Source organism: Cyrtonyx montezumae, unplaced genomic scaffold (genome assembly GCF_038088225.1).
Source record: "Cyrtonyx montezumae isolate F1298 unplaced genomic scaffold, pur_monq_1.0 scaffold_3, whole genome shotgun sequence".
NCBI lineage: Eukaryota > Metazoa > Chordata > Aves > Galliformes > Odontophoridae > Cyrtonyx > Cyrtonyx montezumae.
Window position 1 is genome coordinate 22622488 of NW_027072034.1, and position 20967 is coordinate 22643454.

The 20967-nt window shown below is 36.8% G+C and overlaps 1 protein-coding gene across 1 annotated transcript in view; it reads right to left on the minus strand.

Annotated features, from left to right (window-relative positions):
* STK24 (serine/threonine kinase 24) overlaps positions 1-20967 on the minus strand; it is a 52771-nt gene that overhangs the window by 693 nt on the left and 31111 nt on the right. Inside the window, exons 3-10 of the mRNA XM_065740817.1 lie at positions 18779-18835; positions 14787-14895; positions 14519-14676; positions 10099-10284; positions 8060-8205; positions 5775-5898; positions 4310-4378; positions 2431-2567 (exon numbers count right to left, since the gene is read on the minus strand). Of these exons, the coding sequence (XP_065596889.1) occupies positions 2431-2567; positions 4310-4378; positions 5775-5898; positions 8060-8205; positions 10099-10284; positions 14519-14676; positions 14787-14895; positions 18779-18835 (986 nt within the window). The remainder of the gene's footprint in view (positions 1-2430; positions 2568-4309; positions 4379-5774; positions 5899-8059; positions 8206-10098; positions 10285-14518; positions 14677-14786; positions 14896-18778; positions 18836-20967) is intronic.

Consider the following 20967-nt stretch of genomic DNA (forward strand, 5'->3'; position numbering starts at 1 on the left):
TATTATTATGACTTTCAAAACATTTTATGCAAAAAGCAGCAACTAAATGTTGTAATTCTGTTATTCTGTTATATGCCATTGAAATTCCAGTCTTTTTCCTTCAGGAATGACATCCACCAGTACTGTACACTTGTAAGAGAAAAGCCATAGATCTGAACAATATCACAGAATTGTAGGGGTTGGAAGGGACCTGTAGAGATCATAGAGTCCACCCCCCTGCCACAGCAGCTCCCTAGCCCAGGTTGCACAGGTAGGCGTCCAGGCGGGTCTGGAACGTCTCCAGAGAAGGAGACTCCACCACCTCTCTGTGCAGCTGTGCCACTGCTCCCTCACTGCACTGGGAAGAAGTTCCCATGCACATTTGTGTGGAACTTCCTATGCTTCAGTTTGTGGCCATTTTCCCTTGTCTTATCACCACACACTGCAGAGAAGTACACTTCATCAGAACACTGTTGCTTTTCTAACAGCAGCAACAACTCATATTCAATTATGTTACTGAGAAGTGCACAATATAGTACAGTTTTTTGTTTTTTGTTAACAGTGTGGGCAAAATTTATCAGTTCTAGCCTTCTTACTTGGCACATTTACATCACAGTCATTCCAAAGTATTACCGGGGCAGAAAACTTGTATTTCTTAATCTAAACATGATATTAAACTTTCAATTATCTTTATAAAATATCAAAGATCAGAACTGAAGGTAAGTGGACTCACTCAGTCTACTGGGCAGTTCTTCTGAGGGTCCCAATAAATCCACACAGTTAAATATTGGAAAATACAGTTTAATCAGTCAGGGGGGAATTAAAATCTCAACAGAAATGTACTACTGAAGAGTCATTTTCACTAAGCTTACTCACAGATGGAAAGGATATTGCAAGTGGATACAAGAAATGACTGAATTATGCAGCAGAGCCTGTTTTTTGTAGTTTTCAAGTAAGGACAAACTGTATTTTCAGAAGTTGACTAGCTCCTAAAATATCCACTTAGCTGTGTAATGGATCAAATTCATTTTTAAAGAGGATCCTGCCACTCATTCCTTTATTTATAGAAGGAGCACTAGTATGCTGATATACTGGCTCATTCTCTGGCGTAAAAGAAACTTCACCTACGCATGACCCACCAACAGACATTGTCTGTGACTGCTTCTCTCAAAGATGGAGCATCTGCCTCCACTGTGACAATAAGATATTATGGATGAGAAAAACAGCAGTAGTACACAAAATCAGAAACACAACATAAGGAAAATAAAATGCTAAGGAAGTATCTGCTATGACAAAAGTAATGACAGGGATCATCTTCAGCACCACAGAACTGCCCAGTGAATGCCTGCCTCCATTTTCAGCTTCAATGGCAGGATGGAAAGTCTTTGAAATTCCCAGAAGTTCCAGTACCAAACTAGTAGAAACTTAACACTGAAATACTGAGTTAATCAAAGACTGAGGTCAGGTCTGGAATGGAAACAGAAACAGACGGGTGCTCCAGAAACTCTTTTAAGCCTGCCAGGATCACCTGAAAGGAGAACCAGGACATCTGGCATTAAGGAGCAGCCTTTCAGTGCTCAAGATTGTGTCTGGGCTTCATGCTTAACAGTCCAGAAAACAAGTAATACGATTGCAGATTTTTTGGCATCAGTCTTTACTGAATGAGAAAGTGTTGGCATTGCAGTCCTCTCCTATAACTTCACAGGTGTAAGCTCTTAAACTGTACCACACTGCAGTCAGAAACAGCATAAGGGAGACCTGTGCTCAGTGTGATCTTTTTTAAGCTAGCAGTCTGTGAGGAATTACTGCTTGCTTTTGTTTCACCCAAGGAATCTAGCCTGGATGGTGTAGATTCACAACAGCTGCAAGCTCCAGGATGAAATTCATCCCACTGATCTTTTCTCGTGTAGTATTGAAAAGAACAGCAAATTGAGCACTTATAAAGAATACGTTCCCAACATAGGTAGTAAGAAAATGTCTTACAAAATCCATCCTGTTGAAGTAATATGAAAAGATGGTTTTGAAAGTAGTGCCACACAAGAACATCTTTAAGGAATGAACAAGGAAGCACTTGCTGTGAGACTAAAAGAAACACAAACTAATCCAACACTCCTTTTTATCAACATCAGTGAGAGAAATTAAGAGTTACACATGACATCCTCTACACTAAAGAAAATATCAGATTCCCTTACAAGAACTGCAGACAGAAAATGCTGTCCATTCTCATGCAATACACAATACGCATACCAACAATATCCATGCCTGTATCACCTGAAGCTAGAAATTGGAAGTGCTGATATGGTTAAGTGGTAGGGGATTGTTTTTACACAACAGAAAGCAGAGAGCTGTTTTTTCATTTATTAAAAAAAAGGATTTAATTCTTTCAATTTAGCAGTGTTTGCAGAGCAAGATCTGTAATTTTCTGTAATCCTTAGTGAATTGTTCCATTACCTCTGAAGCCTCTGCACGAGCTGCGACACCATGTTATCTGCGATGCCTGGACAAGCCTCTTCAGCTAAATAAATAGCCTTCTTCAGTTCTTCTATGGAATCTGTGTTACCACCACACACTTCACTTTTCTCTTTCAACTAAAATAAAAAATGGAAGTGATACATTAATAAAATATTTATAGTATTTCCATAAACAGGATAATGCAGAACCTTGTTATAAAGCGACTGTCAGCGTTCAGAATTAGTGTCAACAAATTTGACTTTTGTTATTCATTCTCACATCCTAAAGACCTTTTCCTTCCTGAAGTTGGCTTGTGCAGCAGCTATTGGGATGTCATTTGTCTTCAATCATTCACACATGCTCTTCATGCAGGTATCATGACATTGTCCCAAGCAAGATGCACTATTTAGCTGCAGCTGTTTGATTTCAAGATGTGTTGCTTACACATTCACTTTAATAAACACACTAATACACCTACAGCTTATATATTGATACTGTGAGCTATAGCCACAAGAAAAAGAAAACCCTGCAATGAAATTCTCAAAAACTCTTGAACAGTCTGGGAAAGCTACAAGCTATTCACCAGGAGCTGCATGGAGGAAGATTCTGAAGTATGACCTAACAGCAGACACCAGACTGAGATTCTTCCTTCTCCCGTAGCATGAAAACATAAAACAAAGAAGTGACTGAGCAAGAGTTTTTCTGTAACTTCTACAAATTGTAGAAGTGGAAGTAAATGGCAACTGTGAGGACTGCAGAGCTTCTGTTGCTGCAGCAGTGCTAGGGGAATCAGACATTGACAGGGGACAGCAAGCAGCAATGAAAAGAATGGCCTTCAAAATGAGAACAGTGAGCAAGGAAGGTAAATAATAAGGACCCTGAGATTTATAGAGGACACATAACAAAGGGCATACTGCAGATGAAAAATAAAGAAAGTATAAAAATGGAGGGTGGACATCAGAAAACAGTGGATGCAAGACCCACGTCATTTTTGGTATGGGAAAGGGAAGAAGACCTAAAGGAGATGCAGAACAACCTGGAAAATGTTGGAAGAATGGGAAAGTAGGGAGTTGAAAGAAATACCTGAAACAGAGGCAAGAAAGGGAGTAATACATAAAGCACTGCAATGGAAATAGCAAAAATCCCTGTTCAAAGTGTTCCTCCAGTTTCCATAGCAGAATGACAGGCTAATTTAATACTGGGCTTGGAATAACCAAGTTCCCTTTAAATAAATCTAATTGCTTTTGTGCACCCAATATCCTTCCTGAGCAGCATGCAAAACTCTGTAATAATCCTCTGAAACACTTACTTCATTCATTAGAACAAAATTAAGACATTTTCTCTAGGAAAACACTTTCTCTGACTTTGTTTCTGTAACAGTTACAATGATTTAAAACATTATTTAAATAAAAATCTTTCATAGAAAAGATAGACTGAGAGGGAAGAGTTATTGTTTTTTGTTTTTTTTTAAGTGAAGTTCCATCAGTATTTTTAAATAACATCTTCATAGATATCCATCTTCCCTTCCATATGACAGTTATTTAAGTGTTTGGGAAAACAACAAAACATAATTCAAGGCAAAACTCAGGATGGGAACAAAATACTGTTCTCAACCCTGAAGTTCAAATATGAAGTTCTTGTCGCTGTGGTCCACACCACATACTGCAACAAGAAGAATTCAACATTTGTAACAGATAGAATGACACAGAAAATGACAGAGGAAGCTTTGATGACATAATATCAATGTAAGCTGCAACTAAAATCTGTAACAAATCAAATTTGAACAGGTTGCAGAAACCTCTGTTACCTTTCATCACATTTTTCTGTTTTTCAGAGACATAAATCCTAGAACTGAGTAAGATTTGAAGCAATAACTTACCTCTGCAAATAAAGGGGATATAACTGTAGACAGGCATTGGGATAGAGGCCTTTTAGGGATTTCCTTTTCCTTAGAAGGAAAAAAAACATTCTTAAGAACTTAATTTCCAAAAAGAAGCATCTTCATTGCTTTCTGTTTCTAATTAAACAACAACAACAAAAAATAGCTCAAACATGATAGACTATGAAAAATATTTCTATGCATAGAGAAATATGTAGAACATCTTACAACAGATTGTTTCAATGCATGGTGGAGACTGGGGGGTTGAAATAAAGTTTGAGTGTGCAGCATCTCAAATACATGCAAACTTCAAGTAACAGGGAAAAAAAAAATATATATATATATGTATATCACAGAATCATTGAACCATAGGGTTGGAAAGCACCTCTGGAGACCATCTAGTCTAACCTTCCTGCTAAAGCAGGCTGACTAGAGTAGGTTACACAGGAAAGCATCTGGGTGGGTTTTGAATATTTGCAGAGAAAGAGACTCCACAGCCTTTACAGGCAACGTGTTTCGGTGCTCTGCCACCTTCACAGTAAAGAAGTTCTTCCTGATGTTCAGATGGAACTTCCCATGTTCCAGTTTGTACCAGTTGCTCCTTGTTCTGTTGCTGGGCACCACCATCCTCTTGCCAACTACCCAGTAAATTCTTATAGGTGTTGATCACATCCCCTCTCAGTCTTCTCCACTCCACGCTGAACAGTCCCAGGTCTCTCAGCCTTTATCCATAAGGGACAGGCTCTAGGCCCCTCATCATTTTTGTTGCCTTCTGCTGGACTCCCTCTAGTAGTTCCCTGTCTTTTTTGAACTGGGAAGTTGGAATTGGACACAGTACTCCAGATGTGACCTCACTGGGCCTCACCTCCCTTGACCTGCTGGCCACACTCTCTGTAATGCACCCCAGGATCCCACTGGACTTCTTGGCTACAGGGGCACACTGCTGGCCCATGGCCAACCTGCTGTCTACCAGAACACCCAGGCCCTTCTCTGCAGAGCTCCTCTGCAGCAGGTCAGCCCCTAACCTCTAATGATGCGTGCAGTTATTCCTCCCCAAGTGTAGGACTCCACACTTGCTCTTCCTACCAATCCTATGAAGCCAAATTCACCAAATCCAACGCACTTCAATATTCACCTCTCACACAGTGCAGGTTTAAGTTCACCAGGCAGAAGGAAAATATGGAAAATAAAATACTATGCGGTCTTCCCCTGTGTTTTGGCAACAGCATCACAAACTACAGAAGAAAGACACATTTGCAGAACATCCAAACTTTAAGATTTACTTGAAATGTTTTGGCAAAGCAACTGTGGAACACAAACTTTCAACAGAAGTTCTGAAAGTTTTACAGTTCAAATGCTGTCAAAGATAGATAATAAATAGACCTGTGAAAAATACTGAATCATGTCACTACATTACTAAAGCAAGAAGTATCTCCTTGTATAATACTATCAACACTTCAAGCACCTTATTTCTTTGTAACTCCAAAGGCTGGGCTGCTCCATTCTCTAGATTCTTGGGATCTTTTTCTCTTATTGTGAAGATCCACTCTCCTGAGTCACTCCCACCTGAAGCCTGGCCATCTGGTTCACTATGAGGAAAGGAAAAACAAGTTTTATTCACTGCTGAAGTTCATTCAACATACATGTTGGATGCAAAACCTCCACTGAAGACCAAAATCAGGATTCTATTCTATGAGCCAAGGAGCATCAAGACAAGTGTGAAAAATAATGCAATTATTTTTAGGGGAAGTTAAAGGCTTTTACTTAGGAAATGAAACTAAGATACTCCAAATAAATTAACTTCAAAAAGAAAGAGAAGCATTAAAGATTGAAAATAACTTCCCAAGTTGCATAAAAAAGTAATATGAAATTTATTATTTCTATCGAAAAACTGGCTTCAGTATATTACCTCAATTTATTAGCGAATGGAAGAGGAGAAAAATAATCAAATAATCCTTTTTCTTTTTTTGCCTACTGAAACAGTAAAGACTCTAGCCTAGAATACCTTTGTGAAAGTCAGTTCATTCCCACTATGAAAGTAAATTTCATCCTGATTTAAAAAAAATGGCTAACCCTGTAGGGATACAGTATGGATTTAACAAACTACAGCACCATGAATAAATCCTTTGCTCCATTTTTTGTGAATGGCATACAAAAGGAAACTATATTCTCTAACTCCCGGTAAGCTGAAAGAACAAAAATATTTATGCTGATGCTAATCAGTCACAGAATTACATTTCATTTCTCCCTGTAATAGATCTCTACGTTTGTTCCTTCATGATCTATGAATTAAGAGTGATCTACAAGAAAACCACCACCAATTAAAAGAGTATGTCGTGGCCGCTGTGCAAAAAGTATTCCAAGTACCACACCAAGCCAAAAACAATGTAATTATCATAATAAAGTTTTTCAACATTTCTGCTTGATGCCACACAGAACTTCTGGCTGTCACTGAACGAGGCAAATCTACTTTCTGTGTATGCACTAGCTCTAGAGTGGATCAATTTGGAAAATTAGCATTGCATTGGATCAGCATGCCAAATCAATTCATCTTTTTATCACCTCTATTGTAGGGGCTGCTGTGGAAGCAGAAAGGAGAACAAGCTTAGACATAGAATTCAATCATCTCATAAGCACTCAAGAACCATTTTAGTTTCTATGTCAAGCCACCAAAGCTAGTCCCATGTTCCACGGGAGAAATGAACTACATCCTGCTGCTTCAGTTAGCAGCTGATTTCAGATCAGTTTTAGCACCAGTAATTCACCTTCCATATCAGGACTGGAACTGTAATCACTGGAAGGGATCAAGACATTAATAATATAGGACAAACCTATAGCTGATGTGTTGGCCAAGATATCTCAGTCAACCTGATGTTTGCCATTAGCACAGACACTGGAACTGAAGAGAACATCTTGCTTTTTAAGTTATGATTAGGAATTTAACCAGTTCATGAATAAACATTAGCAATCCATTTCATTTTTGGAAGGCCTGCAATCTGCTCCCAGTTAAGCACCAGAGAATAACGGAGTTAACTTCTTAACTCAGTCGTAACTATTTTTAACTTGATTTCCTAAGGAAACTAATACTTGAATGTATTAAGCACTTCCATCAAATTTCACAGACAGTAGTAAAAATTGGAATGGGGAAAAACATACTTACATCACTCTAAAAATCTGAAATTTAATGAAATTAATATATCATACTATAGTGGCCTAACCTTCCTAGAAAGATGGGTGCAGATATGTATCTCATAAAAACACTAGGCCTCGTGCTCTCAAAACCCCATTACCATGGCAGCATTATTCCACTAACCACATACAAAAATATGCTTTTGCTTGCTTACTGAAGATACCAAAATGAAGGCCAACCTGACACCAATGAGACAGCTCCCCTCCTTGGATGGCCATATGCACACATGGCCCAGTTTATATGTATACCACTAGCTGGTTGTGCAGGTTTTGCTCATGTGACAGGAACACAATTGGCCTTACGTCTAGGAAGGACCCTAACTCCATATAGAAGAGAATGTTGTACAGATTGAACCAGAATAACTGTTTTCAGTGATTAAGTTATTTGCATAAAATCTCTCACAACACTGAAATTAAGATATCACTAGTTTATCATGGCTGCTAATCTGAAAAGCTGTAATTAAACAACAGAACACAGGAATATACATGCTAAAAATAATGTGCTAAAATAAAAATGGGCTCTTCCATTTATGAGGAATATTTTACAAATGAATTACTTACGTATCTGAGTCATCTGAGCTGGAGTCATCATGACTTTGTTCAGACTTCCACCTCTTGTGCCTATCAATAAGCTCAGTCAGGTAGGAAGTCTTCTTTGCATTTCGTAAAATGAATTTGTGTTTTAAGAGTTCCTTTGCAGTAGGTCTCTTAAAAAGAAATTAAAAAAAATCACTGCATTTGAAAGTGTTGAAATGATTCACTATAAGAAGGTTAAAAAAAACAGGCCAGACTTGATGCAAATGACTACTTATAAAGACAGACAGTATTTACACATATGATTTCTACCTGATATTTTAGAGAAGTGGAACTATGCCTATTCTTATGTAGAACACTAAATGATAAAACTTTTCCTAAGTGCCCAAACAATACATTAACTTATCTTCCTTTGATTCTTAAATGAAGGGGAGCCCAAGGCTTCATTCACGGCAGAATTTTCTTACATCCCTGCAGTTATTAGAAGTGCTGCCTCCACGTGAAAGATTTGACTAGTTTGTACAGTGCTTTGCAAACCTACCTCTTAAAGCTCATACAATTAAAAAAAAAGTCCATAAGAAAATATCTCTTTAAAACCAGTTTCTTCATTAAGGTTAGACACAGCAAAAATCTTTTCAAGTAAAAAAGAACTTGAGAGGTTAAAAAAAAAAATTGAATGTGAAAATCTGCAGGTACTTAACAACAAGCAGATATTAAAAATCAAAAAATCCTCAACTCTAACACACATTCCCTTAATTAAACTGCTGATTTTCTCCAAGTGCTTGAAAAATGTACCACATGTGTAGATTGCCTTGCAAAGAGTCATAACACATTTTGACCATACTGTGATGGTAACAGGACAAAAAACAGCATGATTTAGTAGAGTGAACAGAATGAATATAAAAATCATTTCCTTTCTGAAGGCTGCCTTCAAGAGTTTTTATATCATGTTTTATATTATATTTTACATACATATAAATGTATCCATACAATTATACAGATTGGCCAGTATTTTATATATGTGTATGTATGTGTGCATGTAGACATATTACAGATAGGAATATTAGGATATTGTTGAAAAGTGAGAAACCCTTCAACAAATAAGCATTTTTGAAGAGGTAAACAGTTTAACTGTGCAGGAGTTATTCTTTCAAATAGGATAAAACGTTTCGAGGTACACAGGCAGAGGTAAGGAAACAAACAAACTTGATCAGATTTAACAGAACTACTTCACAAATGTAAAAAGAAGCTTCAATCTGTAAAATATTACGGAAAATCGAAAGAAAAAGGATATTTAAGTTTGAAGGTAATATTACAAATACTAAACAGCCAAATGAAATCAGTCATATTTTGAATGATTCTTGCAGAAACTTTTGATGTGGGTTGCTTGTATGGCTGGAGAGTGGTGAAGTATGGCAATCCTAGCTTTAAATAACACAGATAGTGGAATTTGAGCTGTTATTATCTATTTACAAAACCTAGAAAGGAATAGAAAGGAAGCACTTGGATCTTGAAAAGTCTCCAGAAATAACACATAGTTATCCATGTTTAAAGAAATAACTGAAAAACAGTCAACCACCAGAACTCAGACAAATCTCTTCTCTAGAACGAATAAAGGTAAAGGATATTTTAAAATGAAACAGACCCAGAAATAAAGCAAAGGAAAAAAAATCATTTAAAATGTGGAAGTATCGTGCTTGTATAATGTATAATGGGTTCCAACAATCCCATAATGTCAGAGATTTCTGGATTGTTAAATTGAAAGAAAACAAACAAAAAAATACCTACACACCTGTCATAATCAATACTGTTCATTCCTTGGAAAGATAACAAAGTAAGCATACAGTTTGCTTGCTTTTAAAAAACAGAATTGTAAGCAAATATTACTGTCACTGATCAAGAAAAAAGTCCTTGAATCTTAAAAGAGCACACTGAAACTTCTAGTTACATCTTCCCCTATAAACCACTGTCAGAATTGCCTCTTTTAAACTCCCAAAAACAAGTTTTCCCACAGAGAATTCATGTAAACCAGGCAAATTCCCAACAGCATGCTGAAAGAAACTCACAAAGCTTGGGTCCTTGTTCAAGCAGGCTTCAACAAACTCTTTAAGGGATTTACTGAAGTTTCCTTCCAATGTTGGTGGATTGTTCTTAGGGATGAGGAACAAAACTTTCATTGGATGTAATTCTGAATGAGGTGGCTCTCCTTTTGCAAGTTCTATGGCTGTTATGCCTAATGACCAGATATCTGCCTGCAAGAAACAATCCTGTTATGATTGGGTCAGAGACAGAGGAAGCAATATTGAATTCAAAGATAGATTTAAAATATCATTTACAGTCCAGAGAAACATGGTCTACAGCAGTATTCAATGAGTAGTATTCAATATTTTTCAACTCAAGATTTCAACCAGTTAAATACGTGGGCCAAGTACTTGGTCATCGCTTCTGAAAAGTGGCAAGTGCTTTTCTACCTGAGCTGCCTGGAAAAGCTCCTGGGAGCTAAGATGGCCTCATACAAACGAAACTTCTCTTGGGTCATGAACATACAAAACACAAATCCAAAGGCTCACTGTCATGTTAGAAAGGTAAGTGAAATAACACTGCTGAAACCAGTGCTAAATCTCCTGCCATTTAATTTCTGTGATGAGTTGGATTCATAATGTTACTGGATGTGACAGTCCGCATACTGTTGTTTCAGAAAGTATTACTTACATGTATTTGTTTCATAGGTTTCCATTGTCAAAACGGCCTACTTTTTCCAATGAACACAGACTCCCTAGATCCAAATCCTACTGCCAAATCTGCCTGAAGTAATGTATCATAATACTTAATGTTCTGCTGAATACAGCAAGGGTAGTGAGGCACTGGAAAAGTTGCCTACAGATGTGGTTGATGCTCTGTCCCTGGAGGCATTAAAGGTGGGGCTGGATCAAGCCCTGAGCAATCTGATTTAGTTGTGCATGTCCCTACTCATTGAAGAGGAGGTGCAGTAGATGAACATTAACTGTCCCTTCCAAATCTACATATTCTATGATTCTATGAACAAAACAGACATGGAAATCAAAAGAATAATCTCCTCAGAAAAACAGGAAAGAAAAAACAAATCACAAATCTCTGTTCCATCCAAGGATAAGGTACCATTTAAAAATATTAACGTTGTTATTTTCCAGCTTCTTCTGAAGCAAAAGCTTCAGACTTATCCTCAGAAAAACAGTACAGATCTGAAGTGAACTGCTTGGATTTATTTCCAAACAGTGTATTTGGAACATTGCTGTCATAAACAGATTTATTTCCAGGTGCTAGATAGAGTTTTCATTTATCAGTACCGTTACAGAGTCACAGAACCATTAAGACGGGAAAAGATTTCTACATTAAGATTGGAAAAGATCATCTAGTCCAACCATCAACCCATCTCCACTCACTGAATCATTAGGGTTGGAAAAGACCTCCAAGATCACTAAACCGCTGCTTCTCTATCAGAGCAGATCCCTCTAACTCATGGGTATCCAACCTTACAGCTTGCCTGTGCTGCACTGAGTGAAGAGAAATTGTCTTTGGCAGCATATATACATTAATTATATATTTTGTAAGTAATAAAAAAATCTCACATTGAACACAGAGAATTACATATGTAAATAAGCTCCAAGTCTCATTTTTCTTATAAACAGCATCGTCGTCTAAGTTCTTCTCAAGCCTGAGTCTAATTGCAAGTACCTCTGCTCTGGCAGGAAAGCTTTTTTTGGTCATGAAAGAAAAATGTCTCCTGCAAATAGGATTCCTCATGTTATCAACCAAGCATTGTTTCCACCTCATTCTAAATCCAAGTTTCTCAAGAGAAATGTGTTAAAACCATAAAAACGAATAACTTTCTTCTGCCAGGCTCTCAATCACAGGTGGAGCTTGTATGTACATAAATATACTTATAAAAATTAAGTTCATATATGTGTGTGTATGTACATGCATGCACACACTTTTTTTTGTTTGTTTTTCTCTCTACTTGTAGTGATCTTTCTTCACTGAAAATGAACAATAAAGTCCAACAAACCTTGGCCTCACAATGGCTCTTTGAAGTTGCAGCTTCCTATGGGAAACACCAAGAATATAAAAACAAATTCCCTCTGGAACTACACTGTCTCCTGAGAAAGGACATCAAAACAGATGTAACAAATGCAAGTATGACTACATCTGTATCTATCTATGCATTTCCAGGACATCATTGTGACGAGCAAATTTCAGACAGAACAGGTTCAAACCAATTCTCCAAACGGAGAGGGACAACGCCAACTGGTCTTCTTCGGATTCATCATCCCAGGGGACATCCTTCAAACAACCTTACATCATTACTTTTACCCCACATTAAGATTTTTACAGATTTAAATCTTGAACAAAAATTATACTCTTCCAAGTTCAAATGGGAGTCAGTAATTTCTTGATTGCAGTACTGACTTAAAGCATTTTCCTTCCTTGTTCTAATGAGTAAAATTTAGTCTGAATTTGAAACTCCTATAATTGAAAAAAAGGGGTTTAGTGCAAGAAAAAAAAAGCTAAAAATATTTAATTCTTCTAGTAGAAATAACAGAGTAGAAAGGATAGAGAACTAATTATGCAAAAACTAAAGCAAGTAAAAGATTATGACTTCCAAATGAAGAAAGGCATCAAAAATGTGAAGAAATAAGAATTAACAAAACAAGAGACTGAAAGGAAGGCTCTTATGTAGACACTAAATCAAAGAGCAAATAACTTGGAGAAATTGAAATACATAATGTGGGGAAAGGTAAATACAAAACAAAAGACAAATACAGAACAGGACACAAAATAATGAAACAGATCATAATTTTAATAGAACTACTACAGTCATGGTTTGGCTTTTTACTACTTTTCCCATGGCTGATTTCCCATAGCAGTCAGATTTTTATTATCTCCATGGATTACTTGGGCTTTAAAAGTACACTATGAGAGAAAATGAAAAATGAAGTTGAATTTTTTGCCATCAAGAACAGTTCTGAGACTAGCTACTTAACATATTAAAATGTAAATACTGTCGCTAACATACAGAACACATCTGGAAATATTATGTTCTCAAATATTTGGGTGTGAATTATTATTTCCAGAAGTCCAATAGAAACTGCTGAAACTTCACTATCCATTTCAGAACCTTCTGCTACCGAACACAAGTATTAAGAATGCCTTGAAAATATAAATCTAATTAGTAATATGTGGTCTAAGAAAAAAATAATACAACTGTCTTAAGGACACGGACAGTTTGAAAGTGGGACTGAACAGAGTAAGAACAGAATGAGCAAATTCTGTGTGAGACGCACATGGCATATCAAAATATGCCTAATGCAGTCCAAAAGCCCCACCTTACTTGAAACTACAATACTGGATACATCAAATGTGAGCTGAATTGTCAAGATTCACATATTTTAACAGGAAAATATATAAATGCATGCATTTGCTTAATCCTGAATTAAAATAGTATTTTTGAAAATACAGGAATTGTGCCCAACTGAAAAAATCACTTTTCTATCTTAACAATAGATATTGCATATATATATTCACATAGCATACTTCTTAGAAAATTAATAATAATGCTATATTAAACTGTCACACTAATTTTATAAGCTTAATGAATGTTAGCATGAATGTTAAAATAAAGAGAAGACAAAAAAATCACTGTTTCAGCCAAAAATATTTTGAGTGTTTCACATTAGGAAATTCCTCAAAAGTTTGTCTCTTCAATTCTGAAAATTGAAGAATGTTTAATTCAGAAACATATTTGGATACAGATGAGAGGTAACTATATCTTAATATCTGAAAATGTTTACAGTGGAAATCAATATTCTGGCATATTAGTCTTTGAATAAATTATGCTATGAACCTATGCTGATAACATAGGGCAGACCATGGTGAGGAAATCCACTGACTGCCCATAATGCCCTCTTTGCCCAGGGCAACGAGGCTTGTGAAAAACTTGGAGAATATGCCCCTTGAGGAGAGACTGAAGGAACTGGGGCTGCTTAGTCTGGGGAAAAGAAGGCTGAGGGGAGACCTTATTGCTCGCTTCAAATACCTGAAAGGCGCTTACAGAGAGAGCGGGGTTAGTCTCTTCTCACTGGTGACAGGATGAGGGGAAATGGCCTTAAGTTGCACCAGGGTAAGTTTAGGTTGGATATCAGGAAACACTTCTTTACAGTAAGGGTTGTTAGGCTCTGGAATAGGCTCCCCAGGGAAGGTGGTTGAGTCACCATCCCAGGATTAGTTTAAGAACCGCTTGTATGTGGTGCTCAGGGACATGATTTAGTGGAGGGTTGTCAGAGTTAGGGTGGTATGGTTAGGTTGCGGTTGGACTCAATGATCTCTGAGTTCTTTTCCAACCTGAGTGACTCTATGATTCTATGAATATTAAGAGGAATGATAAAAATGCCTTATCAAAAACCTTAATCTTTATTCCAATGGCCAGCAAAACTGAAATATGTCTCTCACCTTTGAATCATAAGCAGACTGTTTTATTACTTCAGGGGCCATCCAAAATGGTGTTCCCACAAAGGTATTCCTCTTTATTTGTGTATCTGTTAGTTGTCCTGCTACTCCAAAATCTGCTAGTTTTACTTCTCCTTGTTCAGACAGCAGTACATTAGCCGCTAGAGTAAGAAAGAAGAAACAGTTGAAGTTAAGAGATTTAATTCTGCAAAGGTCTTTGTTTATACTTCATGAGCTCTTCAAATGCTATTAGAAAACAAAAACAGTTTACCTTTAATATCTCTGTGGATTTTCTTTTCTGAATGCAAGTAATCAAGACCTTTGAGTATCTCCCTTAGTATTGTGGCAATCTGGGTTTCATCAAGTGAGCCAGGTTCTAACTAGGAGACAAAAGAAATATTTATGTGTGTGTGTGTATGCATTTATGAAAGGAGAAATGAAGAGCCCATAAATAGAACTGAGTATGAGAGAAATTACTCATTCTGGCATATCTTAAAACTTCCCATTTGCTAACTTCATAACATGAGATACAGAAAAGATTATCTGCAAAAAAAAAAACAAAAACAAACAAAAATAAACCAAAACACCACCACAGTTCTAAAGTAATTTGTCTTGTGTCCAATACAGAAATGCTTCTCTAAACTGCTTTTATAAGCTTGTAAAAGGCTCCATAAAGACACACTGAAAAGTTCATGCTTTGTTGTGGTCATGTCATAGATATATGTGGTTAGAAAAGCATCATCTACATTGTAACTTCTTCCTTAAGATCACAACTTCCACATGCACATCGCCCTATATGAACCTAAATCTCAAAAAGAGAGGCATTGAAGATGCCACACCAATCAAATATCATGTCACAATATGTTAGATGAAGCTAGCCAACTCAAACTGCTATGATGAGAAAACACTGCACATTTTATGTTATTTTTTCATTCTAAACTGAAGGTATAGATCTGCAAGTCATTGGAATGGTCACTACTCAAAAGAAGCTTAACTAGTAGTGGCATTTTGAGAGAACAAAACTGAAACTCTGACAACAAAAATATTGCCAACACTCATAATGGGAAGTGGAAGGGCAGCACTGAGCATTGCTCTCTGTGACAGCAACACAGCCTGAGGGAATGGCATGGAGCTGTGCCAGGGGAAAGGAACCTCTGGGTCAGGGAAAGGATCTGCACCAGAGGGTGGTGGGCATGGAACAGGCTGCCCAGGGCAGTGGGCACGGTCTCAAGTGCTGGAGTTCATGGAGTGTTTGGACAACACATTCAGACATAAGGTTTTCATTTTGGGTGGTACTGTATGGAGTCAGGAGTTGGACTCCATGATTCTTATGGGTTCGTTCCAACTGGGGATATCCTATGCTTCTACTCCAGTTATTAGAGCCTACCCAACAAGAGGAGCCACTGAAAAGCATTTCAGAAAAACAATTAATACAAAGAATACTACTAAAAGCCTCAGCTAGTAGGCAGGAAAAGAGGTAAGATTTCATGTGATGCTAACAATATACTATTTGTTGTGTTTTGGCAGCCTTACTTTCAACCTTTTTTGCCTTCCTTTAGCTTTCAAAACTTCATCCTCATAAATTAGTCATCTCAGCATCAATATTACCTCAGCAAACCTAACATTTATGGAGGAAGATTTTGTTCTTAAGAGAGCAACAAACAGGCATATATATTGCCACTCCCTGAGGCCCACAGGGATATTTTCAAGACTTTGTTTCCACTAGGCTGTAAAAGCCAGTTCAAGAACTGATAACATGATATAGCACATCTAAAAGTGGTAAGCTAACATCCTACAAAAGAGGTTTTCCCAGGTGGGCAGGAAGTTGTGAAAACAGACTGTGACTGAGAATATTAGTGTTTGCCCACTTGCCACAAACCTATCAAAATTGAAAACCAATGTATGCATAATTGCATAATGTGCACTTTCTCTTATGAGGCGTGATTTTGAAAAAAAGCCACTGTGAGCTGGTCTTGCTCAGCCTGGAAAAGTCTCCAGGGAGATCTCATTGCCCAAAGCTGTGGTGCCCCATCCTTGGAGGCGGTTGAGACCAGGCTGGATGAGGCCCTGGGCAGCCTGTGCTGGTGGGTGGCAGACCTGCCCATGGCACAGGGTAGGAGCTGGGTGGGTTTTAAAGGTCCCTTCCAACCCAAATCATTCTGTGATATTCAAATAAAAAAGGCACAAGGCTAACATGTCATGTGTACACTTTAACCATGGAATTCAAGGTCCCCATTCAGTCATATCTCGTGCTCAGAAACAGGATAAAGCATGTCGGTTCTCATACCAGATTTCAGCTAAGAACCATGACGTACATGTTAGAGCCAGGAAAATGTGCAGCAGAACATGAACTCTAGATGGATGAAGCACACACAAGACTCTGTATATACAAACACTTATATTATGATGTCAGTTCTGTGGCAAAATTTCTTCATTAACATCTCAAGATAATATCGAAGACATTGTAATATACTAGGCAACAACTTACAGATAAATAAGTGGTCATCACACAGGTGAATGAGTAGGATTAAAAAAATACAAAGAAAATCTGAGAACACCTGTTTTCTTTCTTTCTACTCTTCTATATCTTTTTATAGCAGTAAGTTTCAAAAAGCAGTTTCTAGTTACTTTTCTGTCTGGACAACAAATAATTTTATTTTTCTTCCAGTCTTCCAGGAACGTTATCCAGTTCTACATAATTACAAAATTTCTACTTAGAGAACATGGAAACTAAAGGTAGAAATGAATTCGGAAGGGTAATCACAATTAAAACATGGCAGCTCAATTTTAGGAAGGCTGCATTTAGTAGCTCCTCCTCCCATTTCTAGGATGTCACAAGCATAATTCCTCCACATGGGCCCTTATGCTTTCACCACGTAGATCAGCTGCCTCAGACAACAACAAACCATGCTACAGAAACAGTCAGTCTAAGCAAGGATAACAATTTTCACATACTTAAAACATGCACTCTTATTTTTATGATACTACTTTTGAAGTCTACAATAAATACAAGATGGTGTGCAATTTTCATATACCGTTTTTTAATGGTTGAAGTGAATTGTCAGAATCTAGCCAAATAAAATGTAATCTGCACTGAACTGGTCAAATTATCATTCAAATTTGGGCAATTTGTTGTTAATTTAGATGTGTTACGGTTTTATGATCTTTGTTACTGATATTCCACATCATAACATCATGTGAGGTATTGGGAGTAAAAGAGTTAAGACCAAGACCAACTGCCAAATTTCTGGGTACCTCACTCTCAGAAGAGAACTACATACCCCAGAGGACTCAGCGTTCCCATTTGCCACCCAGAGGGAAAGATAAAACTGCATGCAAGTCCCGAGTCTTCCTCTTTTTCCTGTTCACCTCAGCAGTGGAGGTTTCCTAGCTGTCTCACCTTCAGCTTTACAGTAAAGCCTTCCATTTTGAACACTCTCATTTTATTTATTTGCTTCAGTTCCAATTATATTGTAATAAAATGTCTTATTTTGTATTCAAATATTTTATTTAGTAAATTAGTCCCCTCCCCTAGATCAGTGTCAGTGTTTTGTTTTTAGGCCCATCTCCCTACCCTCTCCCTTTTATCCCTTCCCCTTTCCCAGGGTGTGGGTCCCCCACCCCTTTAAGTCATAGAACCGAGCTGAACCAGCCCATAAACAGTTGATAAGATGGTGCAGTCAACCTGGTCTTTCAAATATCTCTAACTACTATCTGTATAACCTCTCTTTGTTAAGCAGGTTCTCCTTCAGGATTATACATAAAACTCCTTGGGGGAAGAGAAATGTAATGGGTTTGGCTCACTGAAACACATGACTTAAAACGTCGTCTTTTCTTTCTTAACATGACCACAAGGAGTTGTGCCAGCAGAATAAGGAGATGTGAACATACTCTTTTCAGCCTCTAATGTTCCCCAGCTAACTGAAGATCAGCATTCTAAGACGTTTAAGTCATGATTCCAATGTTATGTTTCTTAGTTTCCTTCTATCTCTAGAAATAATCCATCATGCCCCATGGAAAATTATATTTTCCCGAGACTGACAAATACTTTTTCTTCTTTATAGAAATATCCAAATTAAAAGATTTTATTTAACACACCTGGTCCAAATTAAGAAGTTATAATCTTACAATTTTAAGATCATAAACTTTCTATTATTACAACAAATAGTATCACTGACAAATGATACACTACAGCTTTGAGAGTTATAACTCAAGAAAATAATTATGTAGTAAGGTAACAAAAATCATATATTATTTACTTACTAGATCGAGGGCAGAGCCTCCACCCAGATATTCCATTATTATCCATAACTTTGTATCCTGAAAAACACAAAACAACAACAAAAAATATGTTTTTTAAAATATCAGTTACCAGTAAGTCAAAATTACTTCTTGCACAAGTATCTAAAGTTTTAAAACACCAATAATGTTTAGCTGTTCCTCTAAAACACTGATTACTCTTTAAGATAGGATTAAATCTTTAGTCCTATCTGATAAGGAATTAACTTAGTCTACCACAAGCTGTTTACACAATTGTGACTGCCAAAATAACAATAATAAAGTTAAACCCATTCATCCTGTTAATCTAAATCAACAAGAGGAAAGCTAGTTCACATTAACCAATAGGTAACAGCACAGAAGTTACAAGGTAATTATTTCTAAATAACTGATGCATGCTCTTTAATATCAAACTCAAGTTCATTTCATGGTATCTCTCTTGTCTGCTACTAATACTATTATAATATAGACTGTATCAAGGTAAGAATTTCTCTTTAATCCCTGCCGAAGAGTGATGCAGCCGGACAGCTCTTGGTTTTATTGACTATCTTTATTCATACAGATACCGCAAAACATTTTCTTTAATAACTTGACTCCTGCCTAGGTTGAATTTCATGTAACACTCATTCTTCACATCCCTACGTTGCTTCATTTTTTGGAAGGGTAATTCTTAACATTTCTGTCTCTGATTTAATGAAGAATACAGGTAAGTTTTCTCCACTAATGTTCCTGCATCTAATATAGGGTATTGAATTTTGAACTATGTTTAAGAAAGATAAAGCAATCTAATAAGATGCAAAATAAGGATTACTCAAGAGTAATGCAATTCGTTAGTCTTAGACAGTAACATAAGATTAAAAAAAAAAGTAAAGCTGCTATATCTGAAGGAAAAGCTTGATATATGTAATGTTTAATACAATACATACAATGCACATTAAAAGACACTGGCCCCGATCACTTTGTCCCACTGTTTGCAGCACCTTACTCACAGGTACACTAAGAAAAGCATTCAATTCATTCAGCTTACAGCAGTGCATCTGCTGTAGTATAAAGGCATACAGTTCTCACACCCCTTCTCTCCAGCCTCACAAATTATATCATTATTAGGTGAGACTCTGAATCAGAGTTCCAACATCATCCACTATCTTGAACACAGATCCAACTCAAATCAGATACTTATTTCAGATTACATATGTAAATTTACATACATATAAAATTACATGTACATATATATCTGTTTCCATCTGAAAACTTGCTTTCTAAAGCATTGTGAAATGCCTTGAATATTTCATGTCCGCAAACGTGTGGAATAGTTACTCGAGCAAAAACATATCAGCTAAATCACTACTTTATATTTCAACTGAAATGCTGGGGTAGGAAAGAAAAAGGTAGCTCAAAGGAACTCTTTGATCACCTCAAAAGAGGAAAATAAGAAGTTAAAACAAGACGCATTTCCTGTTTTCTACTATCTCAGTTACGTTGCGGATTTAGAAAAATGAAAACTCTCATTAAGACAAGACCATTTCTCTTAATTGTTCACAAAACTCAACGTTAAGTTCTCCACCCTCAGACTAGTTACTTAAGCTATAAAATGGAAATCTAGAAGTAGTGTAAAATAATAATTAAAAAAATGAATACATATTGAATTATGTAGTTATACAGTTGTGTAACACAAAGTTATACAACCATAGATGGTAAAAATCAGTCTTCTAATCACTGCCCATCCGTTTTTTTTTTCCTCCTCAGTCTTTATTACTGAAACCATCATTAACAGCTTGGGGATATATGTCTCAATTTACAACACAGTAGTCATGAATCCAGTAAACTCAGGAATACTACATTGTAAAATATATAAAAAACTCAAGAAAGTGCACGTTTGCTCTAACTGCGTTTCCACAACTGTACTGGTATTCCAGTTTGAAGCTCAGTAATAGCATCTTATTACAATTACAGCATCTGAAAGTGATCTTTGACTCCCTGTAGTTCATCCTCCCCTTGCCACAGAATAGTGCTCAACTTCAAGGATTTAACTTATCTATTTTTCAAGTCTCCATCATTCATGCAATATATTCAAGAAGATGAAATTACTGTTGTAATGAATCTCAGTGAATCTTACTACCACTTTTGACCCAGCTGAAAATCTTTAATCTACATGCACAGCTTAATAAAGAAAA